The sequence below is a fragment of the Centroberyx gerrardi genome, chromosome 20, assembly GCF_048128805.1.
Source record: "Centroberyx gerrardi isolate f3 chromosome 20, fCenGer3.hap1.cur.20231027, whole genome shotgun sequence".
Taxonomy (NCBI): domain Eukaryota; kingdom Metazoa; phylum Chordata; class Actinopteri; order Beryciformes; family Berycidae; genus Centroberyx; species Centroberyx gerrardi.
Window position 1 is genome coordinate 19,127,183 of NC_136016.1, and position 14,993 is coordinate 19,142,175.

Sequence of the window (14,993 nt, forward strand, 5' to 3'; positions counted from 1 at the left end):
CTGCGGCTCCAGCGGCTTCCTCATTGGCTCGGAGCGACAGCCAATGGCAGCGTGTGTTTACCGTTGAGGGGGGGGGGGGGCGGGGATGAGGGAGGAGGGGTGGGGTGGAGGAGGGACGGGAGGGGGCGCGCCTCACGGGCACGCTTTCACATTGTCGTTCCCAAACCAATGGGCGAGCGCGTTCCCCCCCGCCGTCCCTCCTTCCCCCGCGTGTCTGAGTCTCTGGCTGCATGAACGAGCCTCGATTCACTACAAGCCTGAACTTCTGCGATGCGTCTGCCCATACCTCAACTGCACACTACAATCTGCAGCATAGGATGTAATCAATCCCACATGTTTCATCTCTCCAACTCGGGGCTTTTTGACTTTGAATTTATTTTTAATTTTCTTGGTTTCTATTTTTCACTCATTACTCGTTATGCAAGGAATAACTCACCAGTAAGTAGCCAATTTATTTACACGCTTTATTATATTTAAGCATGGCACTGAATGTCGATTTTAGCTGAAGTGCTGCTTGCACGAGAGGATAATCAAGACTGCTATTTTCTTTAATTCAAGATATATTTTTAAAAATATTCGGCAATCATAAAGTGTCATGCCATGGGGAAAGGAAATAGTAAAATGTAAAACTGATACCATTACTGCCCTGCCACCTCATACAATAATAAGCTAAACATATGTCTCATTCACTAATTATGATATTTGTATTGCAGCAAGTTATCACACTATACTGTTGAGTTTAGCTGTGTACGCTGCGTATTTTGGAGGCTTTTGGACAGTGTGTTTCCCTGTGTAGCATCTCCAGTGTGCAGGACTGAGCTGTGGGCGATAGATGTGTCACTTTGTGATTTGACCTCTCTTCACAGCCAAATTACTTCTGTGTTTCTAATTCATTCAGAGGACTTTTCAAAATGACCCACGTTTCACCGCGCTTGATTACGCCCGTAGATTTATAGATTATGAATTGTAGATTTTTTCTTTGTTAGTTTTCTATTGTGTATGTGTGTGTGTGTGTGTGTGTGTAGCTATATATGTGTGTGTGTGTATGTGTGTGTGTGTTTGAGAGAGAAAGAGGGAGGGAGAAAGAGAGGTTTATTGCAAACTGCAGTGCTGCCTACTTCCCCCTCGGTATGAGGCTTTGCAGACGGGCTGTCCTCTGCTCGGCCGGGCTTGTCTCTCATGCTTAGCCGGCCTCTGAATATCTTGATTTAGTATCGCAGTTATGCTTTCTGACTTTACTTTACTGCAAAATAGAGAACGCCAATGAGCTGGCCTCTGCTCCTGCACGGGCCCAACCTGGGCCACTTCCCAAGTCGTTTTAATTTTTTCCTCTTTTTTTATTTTTATTTTTTTTGTAAGAGGCCACATATTTATTTGCAATAGCTTTCCATTCAAAGAGTACAAAACGCATCCTTTTTTGTTTGAAGCCCTAATTGCATGGGATGTGAAAAAGACAATTCATAGCGGACTTGCCTGCTTTTGTGTTAAGTTCATGTAATGTCATTTAGGCCGGTATGGGCTACTTTTGAAAGGGGATTTTCGTCTGCGGATAGTTTGACCCTTTCCAGGGCAGTGAAGGTGGAGGTGGTGGGGGGCATGGGGGTTTGGGGGATCTGGATTGGGAGGAGGAGGGGGGGTCAGGATGAAGTGGAAGGAAGTCTCGAGCCTTCCACGTAGATACACTCAACAGCAGATCCAAAATGATCACTTTTCTAAAAACTGTTATTCGTGCGATCCGCTCACGTCGCTGTGTTTGCGTGGCGTGCGATAACACGGGATTTAGATTCAGGTTGTTAAATGCAGCCTGAGTGGCTCTCTGTTGACGTGGAATGTAAACAGCGAGGACGTGTGTTTACAGCTTGAAAATTTAAAAATGTATAGACAAACGTCAGACGAGAGTGGTTTATGATTGATGTCCTGTAGAGAAAGGCCATTGTTTTCTCACAGCCTAGGGACAGGAGAGAGTCCATTTTGCCTTCCCAATGCGCTCACAATACGTTTCTCTCCTTTTTTTTTTTTTTTTTTTTTTACCCATTTCCCCCCTTTTTATCCGTCTTGCTGCTGACTATATGTGATCAAAAGTGATGACACGGTTTTCAGGAAAATTAAGAAATTAAATTATAAAATTGTACTTGTAGACTGAGCCACATTTTCTTATGGGAAGCATTTGGAAACGTGCATGAAACATTGGATATTTTACATTGGGAGTGTTTGGACGCGCACGCACGCACGCGCACAGACACACACACACACACACACAGAGAGAGAGAGCGAGAGAGAGACGCAGGCCTGTCAGAGCTGCTGAACTTTGGAGATCGTCTTGTTTTCCCCAAATACAATTCCCGAAAGTTGGGAGTCCTTGAGACGCGTGTGCGTAAAGGAGACTTGGATAACCGAAGAGCTTACAGTCTGGGCTATGTGTTGTGTACACTTCACAAGCCCCCGGTTCGCCAGAGCATTTGATATTTTCTTTGTTCCTTTATCGTTGAGTCCTGGGAGGTGCTATCAGCATCTACAGAGCGCTAGATGGACGTGCCATGCATTGAAAGGCCTAATAGATGGACTATTGAGGTGTGTTTGGTGAACGCAGGGACCCAGCTCTCCATATCTGAGCGTCACAGGGAGCCCCATTTAAGTAAATGACCAAGGCTATAAGGCATATATATAAGGTCGTTGATTTCCTAGTCTATTTCTCTGTTTATTGCCCGGGTCTCGCGTGCTGGAGCATAAAGGTGATTTGATTTGTGTTTGTGATTACAGTGTAGCCTGTATATTTATACGTAGCAAAGATGCATAGTGTTTGCCATTGTCAAGAGGCGAGGGCCACTGCTGCTGACTGTATAGTGGTTGATAGAAAATAGCTGTTTCATCGCCTTTTTCTTAATAAGCAATAGTAGAAATAAGAATACAGGCCAGCATGATATAGCCCCCATAAAAGCCCATCGCATTAAAGGTGTATGTATGGTGAAACAAGTTGTATGGCAACAGCATGAGCAATGAAATCAGATTTCATTTACATATACAGCAAACACCATTGATCCAAAAGCAGAAGTGTGTGTGTGCGTGTGTGTGTGTGTGTGTGTGTGTGTGTGTGTGTCTTACTGGACCCCACACCTATCCCATATGTTTCATCGCTTTTTTCTTAATAAGCAATAGTAGAAAATAAGAATATCACGCTCCCCCCCAAAAAATGATATAGTCTAGTATTAAAGCTATATGTAAAGTGAAACAAGTTTTATGACAACAGAATGAGCAATTCAATCAGATTTAATTTGCATATACAGCAAACAGCAACCATTGATCCAAAGCAGAAGTGTGTGCGTGTATGTGTGTGTGTGTGTCTTTTATTGGACCCTATGGGGGCTGGGAGGTTTGGTATCTGGTTTTGATCGGCCTAATTTAGGATGAAAAAAAAAAATCTACATTGTGCATTCTTCAGATGCATGAAATACTATAGCTTGCTATTGGTTTTCTTCATAATTTGGTGCACGAGCCCATGAGGTTCAGCCTTGTTTCTGACCAGTCCACGTTGAAGTCTGAAGACTTTCCAACTCGTCCTTCATCGACTGAAGGTTTCTGACACTGTGAACTACGTGTGTGTACATTTGCGTTTTACCTGAGCCAAGTTTCTTTCTTTCCCTTCCTTTTCTTTTCGCTGCAAAAGAAAACTCCTATATGTATTATGTACATGGAGACGGTGTTTGGCAACAGGATGAAGAAGAATAGTAAAGACTTCTCGCTTGTTTAGGAGTTGGAGCCAGCGATGTAGAGGAGGGTAAAGCCACATAAACTCAGGTCACCCACCTTTTTATTTACAGAATAGACTTTACTCACCTTTTTAGTTATATGAAATTCAGATATAGTACCAAACTGATGAAAATTATATGAAGATTTGGTCTTTGCAAAATGTTTTTATGAAAATATAATTGTTTTTTGTATATAATGGTTGTTTGTCTTATGATGATCGCCGACTGTAAGTCATAGTTTCCCCTTTTCTTCACCGCTACATCCCTGGTTGGCTCATTATTGTCAGCGCTTTGACGTGCCTCCTGCTTTCTCTTTTGTAGGACATGACGGGGACTCACTTTCTAGTCTGCAAAGCCAAAACTCCGCTGAATGCAAGGGGAGCCCGAAGTTCATAAAACGGATTATTTGCATCTGGGTGCTTGAAACCTTCGGTGCCTCCGGATTTTACTTTGGATTTGGGATTTATCGGTTCTCGCCGGGATGGAAAACCGGGATTTCGCTCCTCCGCACCACCTCCTGACGGAGCGGAGCGCGCTGGTTCACAGCGCCGCGTCTCGGATGGCGCCAGGCGGCCACGGCTCCGTGCAGCACCCCGCTCACTTCCAGCCTGGGAAATACTACTCATCCCACCTCTCCATGGGCCCGCACTCAGGTCAGTGTTGAACACAGCTCCTTTCTTGTGTGTGAATGACGAGTTTGGGTTAGAAAAATCTGTCATTTTAAATTGGGACCCTCTTTTGTCTGAAGCATATGTTCTCCATATTGCAAACTTGGGAAACCTTGAAGCTCTTTGGGACGAACTAGAATTTATTGGGAAAGGAAATTGCTCAGACTATGTGGGCATTTGGAAATTAGCAATAAGGCTCAGGGATCTTAAAAGCTTTTATGTTTTACTTCATTTAATGAACTGTTTATGGCATAGCTGCTTGCTTGTCTCTAATATATGAAAAATGTATTTGTCATTTTAGGCTAGACCTGTATTTTAGCCTCGCGTAAAAGCAAAAACAGACAACATGGTGTGAAATGTTACCCTTAAAGGAACTTGGCTTGTTTTGTAAATCAGATTAACTTTAAATTTACGGCATACCTTCCTTAGTTTGCTTTAGAATTTAAACCTCTGAAGAATTTAGAAATAGCCCGACGAGGATTATTCGCCTTTATCATCATAGGGATTATTAGGCGTTTCCAGGGGCATAATCTTGTCAAAGATTTATATGGTTTCATCAATTAGTAAAGTACTAATCATTGCCATTTGATGTAATTAATTAGAATTGGCTCATTCTAGTGCTTATATTTCCCATTAAACAATAAATTAAAGCTATTAACTGCGCTTGCCCTATAGATTTCTGGTTTCTGGGTGATGTTTCTCAGTGTTGTGTGCATGTATGGCTCCTGGTGGCTGCTGGTTTGGTTACTGGTACGTTAGGGTCCCATACTGGTTTGTATTGGCCACAGACTGGGGGTCGCAGCGGTGGGAGTGGTGGAGTTCTCGCTAATAGAGGTGCGGGTAATACCAGAAAATCCGGTTTCTATATTGAGCGGGGACGTGACGGGGTGCGAATGGGTTGACAGTGCATGCATTAGATTTAACAAGTAGCTTTGGTATCCTGTCTCAATAGGGGAGGGGGGATGGGAAGGTGTGTGTGCGTGTGTGTGTGTGTGTGTGAGAGGAGAGAGAGAGTGTGTGTGAGGAGAGAGAGAGAGAGAGAGAGAGAGAGAGAGAGAGAGAGAGAGAGAGAGAGAGAGAGAGAGAGAGAGAGAAAGGCTCTGCTCTAAATCATACAGTGTCTATATTGGACTAACTGGATGAGTGTAAACGTGCCCGATGAGAAATCACATTAATTACTTATCATTTGCAAATACAGCATGTTCTTTAAATAGACGTTGAGACTTGAGGCCTATAAATGATATCATTTATTGTGTAGGATACCCATATATCCTGTCTCGACTCATTTGCATATTCATTAGTTTTACACAACACAACAGCAAAAAAAAAAAAAAACACCGCATGCAGACGGTCCACTCCAATTTTAACTCTCTTGAAATTTGAGGAAAATAAATATGCTGCGTGTCAGGTTTCAGTTCAACTCACGGTTCGTGGAGATCTACGGTTTAAACCGAATAATCCAGTCACTTTATGCGTTTTACAAGACTCGAGGTCCTGGATCTGGTCTTGGCTTTTTCACATGGAGGGACTGAGACTTTTAAAACAAACAGGAATATTTTTATCAGCTTGTTTTGTCTTCAGAAATGTTTTCCATTCACCTTCACTTCACATGACTCTGAACATTACAGCATTCACATTTATTGTATTGTTGTAAAGCTTTGAATCTCTCTAATTTTGACAAACTGAAAAATAATATAGACAAATAATATAATACTAGTGTGTATTTATATATGTATTCACTATAATACATTTACAAGTATGCACTATTATATATATTATTTTTTAGAATTTCCTATATATATGTATACATGTATTATATATTTAATAAATGTATTATAGTAAATGCATTGTATATAAAATGTGTTATATTATATATTATATTGTAATACATAATATAGTACTTGTATGTAGGCTAGTATATTATTTTATTTTATTACATTATTTATAAAATTATAGTGCCACATTATAACACATTTATGCATATTATACAATGATAAATACATTATAATTCATTTTATATTGATACAAATATTTCTGGATTTAATAAGTCGTTCAGCTGCATGTTTCATGTGGATTTGGCTGCAATGATTTTACCAAAATGATCCTCATGGCTGTTTAAATCCATCAGTGGTGGTGAGGACTGGCTGAGCGCTCTGACAAACACACATCTGCCTGGCTGGTTTTCTGTCCGATGATTTAAACACATTATTCTTCCACTTTGACTGATATTACTGCTTCAAAATGTCTTAAAGGCTAATTTAAAAATGATTCTGTAATGTTCACACAAAAAAAAAAAAAGCAGAGTAATGCATGGTGTTAATGCTATTGAAATGTATTCAAGCGGGCCTCTCACTGGGTCTCAAGGTGCATGACATTGTATTGAGATTCCAGATATCCAGACTCTCCATGCATGTCCCTGATGGGGTTTTGACTGACACACTGATGGGCGTAGAGGATTGTTGTTTTGGGATGGGGGTTGGGGTACGTGTGTGTGTGTGTGTGTGTGTGTTGGAGGGGGAGGGGGGGGGGAATGGGGGTTACTTTTGTGCTTGCCCCCCCTAGAGATTCAGATAGCTGTATGCCTGGCCCTAGGCCTCGGCACAGGGGGTAGATATGATGTGGGGTTGGGCATGCCAGGGCAGGAGGGGGGGCGGAGGGGTGTGTGTGTGTGTGTGGGGGGGGGGGATAGTTTCAGATCCTTGGAAAGGCACACACACACATCGAGCCAAGAATATACTACACACACACACACACACACACACACACACACACCATTTTTTACCCTCTCACAAGACCGAACCAGGAGTCAGAAATCCAACGTAAAAACCTCTCATTCCCCGTTTCCTCATATCGCGGAAAACCTGCAATCCATCAATTTGCCGAAGCCTCTTATTTAGATCAGCATGGTGTCTGCTTGAATATGGTCGCGCTTGACAAGGTGATGGAATGACAGCCGCATACCAACGCCAAAAAGACTCGGCCCCCATTTGATAAAACCCTACAATGATATTACACAGGCGTTTAGATTACTGATAGGAGCAGTGGGAAAGCCTTTGTCTCTCTCTTTCTCCTCCCTGTTTCACTGCTTCGCTTTTATTCCACTCCCTCTCTCCCTCTCTCTCTCTCTCTCTTTCTTCCTTTTTCTGTGATGTTAGCCCCTGGGCAGTAGTTGTGCAAGGTTGTGTGTGTGTGTGTGTGTGTGTGTGTGTAAGGTTAGGTTTAGCCTGCAGTAGCACAGGTGTGCAGTATTATGGAGGGCGTGGCAGAGATTGTCATTGAACAGGTGTGTTACTTCCCAGACAGCAGACGGTTTTTGTTTACATGGCTGTGTGTGTGTGTGCGTGTGTGTGTGCGTGTGCGTGTGTGTGTGTGTGACCTAGGAAGACTGACAGAGGGAGCTTAAATTCAGAGTCACACACGTTACATGTGTGCACACCTACACACCTGCACACATACACACACGCACTCATGAAAGGGTTTCTATCTTAAGCCCTTCTTGTTTTGTGCTTTAAAAAAGTAATAAACCTCATCATAATGTTTCGGTTAGACTAGATAACCTTTCTGCCACTTATTTCTTTCTCCCCCCCCCTCTCTTTTCTTCTTCTTTTCTCCTTGGCCTTCTCTCCTGACCTCTGTCTTCTTCTTCCCTTTCTCTTCCTGTCATTTCTTCTTCTCTCTCTACTTCGCTCCTCTCTCCATGTTCAATCTTGTTAGCGCAGTGCCAGATCCTCAGTTGAACTATGTGTTCCTCTGCAATAAGTGTGTGTGTGTGTGTGTGTGTGTGTGTGTGTGTTTGTGAGTTACCTGCAGCCACCCTGTCCGTTCATCAGGACACCGTGACTAACCCCTCTCCTCTCTCAGAAGTTTCTCTCGGCGCCAGCGAGCCAGCTGATTGGCCGAGGCGCTGGAGGCCCACATAGCCTTAGGGCGCCGTGGCTTTGAACGTCACGGCAACACAGGCGAGACACGCCCCCCTGCCCTCCCACCTGCACACACCTTTACACACAAACAAACCACAGAACGTGGAAAGAGAGGATGATGTATTTCTGTGTGTGTGTGTGTGTGTGTGTGTGTGTGTGTGTTTGTAAGTTTCTGAGTGTGTGTGTACTTGCTTGTAGAATGGGATACTAAGAGGTCTGTGGTAGACATCAAACATATATGTGTGTGTGTGTGTGTGTGTGTGTGTGTGTGAGAGAGAGAGAGAGAGAGAGAGAGAGAGAGAGAGCAGTGGAGACTGGAGGCATTGACTGTGTTAAAAGGCAAGGCAGGAAATGGCCTACTGCTGTCCTAGATAGATAGAGAGATAGAAAGATAGATAGATAGATAGATAGATAGATAGATAGATAGATAGATAGATAGATGGATAGATAGATAGATAGAGAATCTAAGAAACAGAGGCAGAAAGAGGTGATAGCTATGACTTGAGAAAGAGAGGAAGAAAGGAAAACATAAGTGAGGTGAACAGGGTGAAATAGAAGGAGAATAGAAGAGTATACATGGATAGATGGACAGAGCAGAGGAAGAGAGGGAGGAGGAGGAGGAGAGGAGGAGAGGAGGAGGAGGAGAGAGGCTGAATGTTTCCACCTGGTTGGTAATCCAGTCAGATTACCACCGCCTGACGGCACCCACTGGCCGTCATCCCCGGCTCCTCAGCCTGGCGTCTCCGCTGCCTCTCAAGAGAGCGAGTAAGAGAGAGAGACTCCGTGTGTGTGTGCGTGTGTGTGTATGTGTGTGTGTGTGTGTATGTGTGTGAGTGATGAGTCAGCAGTGGATCAGCCCCAGACAGACCCAGCCCCCCTCACCAGCTCTACTCAGGGCACAGGCTCTCGTTCTGGGTGCAGCACGCAAGACGACCCCCTGTGTGGAGGAGATGGCTGGCGGAGGCTGCAGCCAGCCGAGCTGTCTGGCCTCTGATTGGACGAGCTGAGGAAGAGCAGAGCGGGGTCTGCTCAGTTTGGTTCAGTTCAGTTTGGTTCAGTTCAGTTTGGTTCAGTTCAGTTCAGTTCAGTTCAGTTCAGTTCAGTTCAGTTCAGGTCGGTTTGGTTCAATTCTGTTTGGTTTGGTTCCGTTCAGTTAGATTCGGTTCAATTTAGTTCAGTTCAGTTCAGTTCAATTCAATTCAATTCAATTCAGTTCAATTCAATTCAATTCAATTCAATTCAATTCAGTTCAGTTCAGTTCAGTTCAGTTCAGTTCAGTTCAATTCAATTCAATTCAATTCAGTTCAGTTCAGTTCAATTCAATTCAATTCAATTCAATTCAATTCAGTTCAATTCAATTCAATTCAATTCAGTTCAATTCAGTTCAGTTCAGTTAAGGTGAATTCAACTTGATTCAATTAAATTCAGTTCTTTTTAGTTCAGTTCAGGTCAGTTCATTTCAATTCAGTTCAATTACATTCAATTCAGTTCAATTCATTTCAATTCAATTCAATTCAATTCAATTCAATTCAATTCAATTCAATTCAGTTCAGTTCAGTTCAATACATCCTCACAGGTATATTTTCATCACAAGGCTAAAGACATAGTGAAATACACTCTATACAAACGCATCATATGTAATCACATTTTAAGTACTTAAAACTTATATTTAATTTTTTGTCAATCTCAAAATATTGCAAGAGGCTTTACGGCCACACTAGAACCACATTTATCTCAACTTTAAATAAAATATGCAGCAATGCCAAAGAAATCAGTTAATTGGGCCTGATTGTTTGAATTTTGTTGACGCATTAAAGGCATTAAGTCATTAAGTCATTAAGTAAAGCCAGCAAAGTCATTAAAGGCATTTCCATGACAAATTAGACACTTGTGTATGCTTTGATAGTTCAAGCAAACTATGGCACATGATTTAAATATATTCCAGTTATCTGAATATTTCACCGCCTCTAAACCGGATGACCTCGATTCCAATGGACTTCTTGTAGTGAGATTTTAGTTGAAACTCTAAAAGCTATAGGAAGGCTAAAATTTGAATATCTTGAATGAAACTCTTTTTGATATGGCAGTTTGGAGCGGGTCGTACATTTGTTGTAACGCACATTTGTTCCAGTGACAGTAGACTTTTGTCTGATCTCTAACTCTCATCCAACATGTGAACAGCTGCTTACTGTCGGTAGCAGCGATTTGAGGGAGCGGGGCGCGTTTGGTTGCGACATCTCCGGGGTGTGAACACACACCGCCATCTGATGACTTGGCATGTGAATGGAAAGCGCCAGACTTCCTGCGTCCATGTGTTCTTTTTCTCTCCTCTTCCCCCTTTTCTTCTGTCCTCGCCCGGCCAGACCGCGCTCCATCCTCTTTAACCCCGCGCTCGCCTCCCTCTTCCTCTCTCTCTCTCGCTTCTCCCACACTCTGCGCTCACGTCTCTCTCGGTTTTGTTTTCGAGTGCTCCTCCAGCCCGCCTCCTCCTCCTCCTCTTCCTCCTCTTAGCCTTGTTTGTTCCTCCCTCCTCCCTCCTCCCTCCACCCTCTTCCCGTCGCTCTCTCCTCTCTTTCAATCGATTCCCCCCACCTCCAATGTCCAACTCCCATCTCTCTCTGACTCCCCGCACACCCATCGCCTCCTCATGTTGTTAGTCGTCCAGCTTCTCTCCAGCTCTCCTCCTATTTCTGTCTCAATTTCAGCCTCCTTCCTCTCCTCTTCCACATCGCCTCATTTGTTCTCCCCGTACCCTCCTCTGCCTCCCTCCCCTCCCCTCCCCTCCCCTCGGCCGGTTGTTAACGGGCCCGTCCCGGTGCTACTCGGCCCGTGGCCAACTCACTAAATCAGAAACGATTGGAGGATTTGGCAAGAGGGAGTGAGAGCTCAGCGCGGCGCCTTTGAAGTCAGAGAAACGAGAGAAAAATGACATTTTAAACAGCCCGCAAAACACAAGGCTAAAACAGCTTCTTGCTCCGTGCGGGAGGAGGGGGAGCTGTGTGTGTGTGTGTGTGTGTGTGTGTGCGTGTGTGTGTGTGTGTGTGTGTGTGTGTTCAAATGAAAATACAGTATAAGGTGTGATGTGTGTTGTGGCTGCTGTGGCTAACATTCATGATTTGAATGTGTGCAAAAGTGCAAAAGATGTGTGAAAATAAGGCAGCTAGTTAGGGGGATTTCTCAGTCAGGGTATGTGTGTGTGTGTGTGTGTGTGTGTGTGTGTGTGTGTGTGTGTGTGTGTGTGTGTGTGTGTTTGCAGACACTATAACTCCCCGGTATTTTATGGGGCTGCCGGCTCTCCAGAGGGGTCAAGGCAATCCCCCTGTTTACGCGACGTGACATCATTTACCGGGGACAGACATGATGTCATGGTCTCGCCAGATCTGCAGGTCTACCCCCCTTCCCTTCCCCCCCCCCCCCCCTCCCCCTCCTTGAAAACACACACCGTCGCGGTGGCGATGCAACCACGGTAACCCTCGTCCCGGGCAACTGCGGACACCTGAGATCGCGTCCCGGGCTTTCATTTGTCTCGGGGTCACATCACATTTATGCCTGACTCATCGCCACTCGAGCTGACTCGTTTCAGCTCCGTTTGACTCATCCCCGGCCCTTTTTTTGTGTCCCCGGCCCTTATATTCGATTCATTTCGGCTCTGTTTGGCTCATTCATATTGTAATGGCCTCCATTCAGCGGGGTCTATGTCCAGTTTGTTTTGCTGTCAGCGGCTCAGATGGATGGAGGGGCCGTAGGTTCATCTGGAGGTGAGGTTAGGGAAGGCAGAGCGCTCGGGCCGGTCGCTAAACGCCGGATCCTCCCCCCCCAGGAGACTGGAAGCTCACCGCTTTCCTCAGCCACACCGCCGCTGTCGCACGGGTTTGAACAGATTGAATATTTGGTGTAAAAGACAGTTAATGCGCTCTTAAATAGGAAATAGGTCTCATAACTCTGTGTGTTTGTGTGAGGGAGGGAGACGGTGTGAAATAGAGAGAGAGAGGGGGAGAGAGAGAGAGAAGCAGCTGTGTGGAACAGCATGGATCGTTACACAGTGACACACATGAAAGCATTAAGTATATTCAGGAACCTTCGTTGAATATACATGGAGCTGTGTGCATTTTGTGTCTGTGTGTGTGTGCGTGTGCGTGTGTGTGTGCGTGTGTGTGTGTGTGTGTGAGAATCCCCTCCCATGCTCTTGCCCGAGCTGAGAGTAGTGAGAAAGAAAACAAGAGGAGAGAGAGAGAGAGAGAGAGAGAGAGAGAGAGAGAGAGAGAAAAAACAACAAAGATCCGTCATCAGTCATTCATGGCTAATCAGTCTCGTGGGAGGCACGCACGCACACACACACACACACACACACACACACACACACACAGTTCCTAGGTCCTAATCCTACTGGGACTGGTTGTGCCTCTGTGTGTGCCTGTCTAAATTTTGGATCCAGGCTGATTAGAACCAAACTCCCCCTTTTTTTTGCATGTTTCTCTCTCTCTCTCTCTCTCTCTCTCTCTCTCTCTGTCTCTCTCTCTCTCTCCACGTCTTTGATTGCTAGTAAAGTGTCTCTTCTCCTTCTCTCTATTTTTCTCTCTTGTCTCTTTAATAATCGTCGACTGTCTTTTCGCGTCGTTTTGATGTGTGTTTTTGTAATGTTTGGAAGCATGTGTGCATGCATAATGCAGGGACTTCTTTTGTGTGTGTGTGTGTGTGTGTGTGTGTGTGCGCAGTTATCTCTGCCTTTGCATATCTGCGTGTGTGTGTGTGTATTTCTGTGTGTGTGTGTGTGTTCGCATGTCTTGCTTCATCAGAACCTCTCAATATTGGCCTTGTCTGCCTTTTATCGGTAGTCAGGCTTCCATTTGTTTCAGCTTTGCATTTATTTCTCCCCCTTCATTGGAGATTTATTCCAATCCATTTTTCCCACTTCATCAGCGCCTATCACATCCATTCTTGCTCTCCCTCCCTTCTTTCGTTTATTTTTCTTTCTTCTACCCCTCCTCCCCTCTTTATTTCTCCTCTCCGGATCTCTTCAATAATCTTTTATTCCCGTGCAAATATTACAGCAATGAAGGAATATAAAGAATGGGAAAGCCATGCTGAAATAAGGTCAGACCAGGTTATTCTCTCCCCCTCTCTCTCTCTCTCTCTCTCTCTCTCTTTGTTTGCTCTATCTCTCTCTATCTCTCGCTTCGTCACGGCCTCCCATCCTCTCGCTCGCTCATCCTCGCTCTATCCCTCCCTCCCTCCCTCGCTCTTATTCCTCTGCTTTTCGCTGTCTCTCGCCCGCCCGCTCCCTCGTTCCCTCTCGCTCATGTTCGCTGTCTGCTGATCCCACTCTCTCTCTTGTTCAATCTCTCCCCCTCACAGTCTCGTACACACCGGCACGGCACACACTGGCTGTCTGACGCCCCCACACACACATACACACAGAGACACACACAGAGACACACACACACACACACACGCTGACACCTGCATGTCGAGCCGTTGAGGGTCTAATTTAAGTAAAGTGCTTCTCTAGGAACCACAACCCCTCTCCTCACGATGGTGGAGGGTGATATGGTGCAGCGTGGTTCAGCACACATCCACACACTCATATGTAGACACACACACACACACACACACACATACACACACACACACATCCTGCTCCAGTGATGCTGCGAGCAGATATGACTGTCAGTGGTGTGGGATTGAAGGAAGTAGATGGCTTGTAAGTAGCATACTGTAATAATAATGTGATATTTGATCCGCCCTCTCGCCCCCCAGAGAGCAGGTCAGTTACAGAGCAGCTGGGACGGTTCAGTGTTTTGCTCAAGGACACTTCAGCAGGGCGGGTGCTGGCCGGCACGGAGGCTTGAACCAGGCTCCGCTGGTTTAAAGATGGTTTTCGTAGGTGTGTTTGTACTTGTTTTAACTTCAGATGAGCAGGATCATGCTGTAATGTTGCTGTAATATAGGGATGGATTCACAAAACCTTCTTAGAAAAAAAAAAATTGATATTCATCGAAATAGCTCTTAAATATTGCATAACTTTCCTCTTTTTTTGGTTCCTAAGAAACTTACAAATAAATGGGATTCTTGAAGTTCTAAAATTTGTTCTTAAATGTTTTCTTGTTTTCTTCTTCCATTTGTCTTAAAATTGTTGCAGTGAAAAGATAAACTTCTGAATTAATTTATTTAAACTCACGTTTAAGACAGTAAAGTAGGCATATCAGAGTAGTAGGCCTAATAGTTTCAAGCTTTACATGTTAAGCTTAACTAGCTGTTAGCTTGCACCAGCTGATGTCGTTTATAAGGTTGCGTGAGCGGATTTAAATTTTCAAACCCACAATGGTTTTATTGCTATAGCTAGAAGAGTGCATTAATGTCATCAAACATGCTTATTAAATTACTGAAAATAAATATTCAGTCTTTTTATACTTGTTTACATTGCGGTTGCCAGGTTGGCCTGATTTAAGAAGTTTGTCAGTCAGAAACCAAGAGAAGTTCGTAAGAAATGAGACCTTTCGTTTACCAAGTACTGGTAAACTAAAAAAACTTGCCAAGAATACATTTTACAGGCCAAAATAATGAATATACGTTTTCATATATGTGTCACCATACCCGTTTTGAAGCTAGATAGAATCAGGGGCTTTGTAGAGACCGTATATAACTGAGGCATTCAAATG

The 14,993-nt window shown here is 44.2% G+C and overlaps 1 protein-coding gene across 1 annotated transcript in view; it reads left to right on the forward strand.

Annotated features, from left to right (window-relative positions):
* The first annotated feature begins 321 nt into the window (after window positions 1-321).
* Window positions 322-14,993, forward strand: part of bahcc1b (BAH domain and coiled-coil containing 1b) — a 58,212-nt gene continuing 43,540 nt past the window's right edge. The window contains 2 exon segments of the mRNA XM_078290951.1: window positions 322-438; window positions 4,068-4,399. Of these exon segments, the coding sequence (XP_078147077.1) occupies window positions 4,228-4,399 (172 nt within the window). The 5' untranslated portion in view covers window positions 322-438; window positions 4,068-4,227.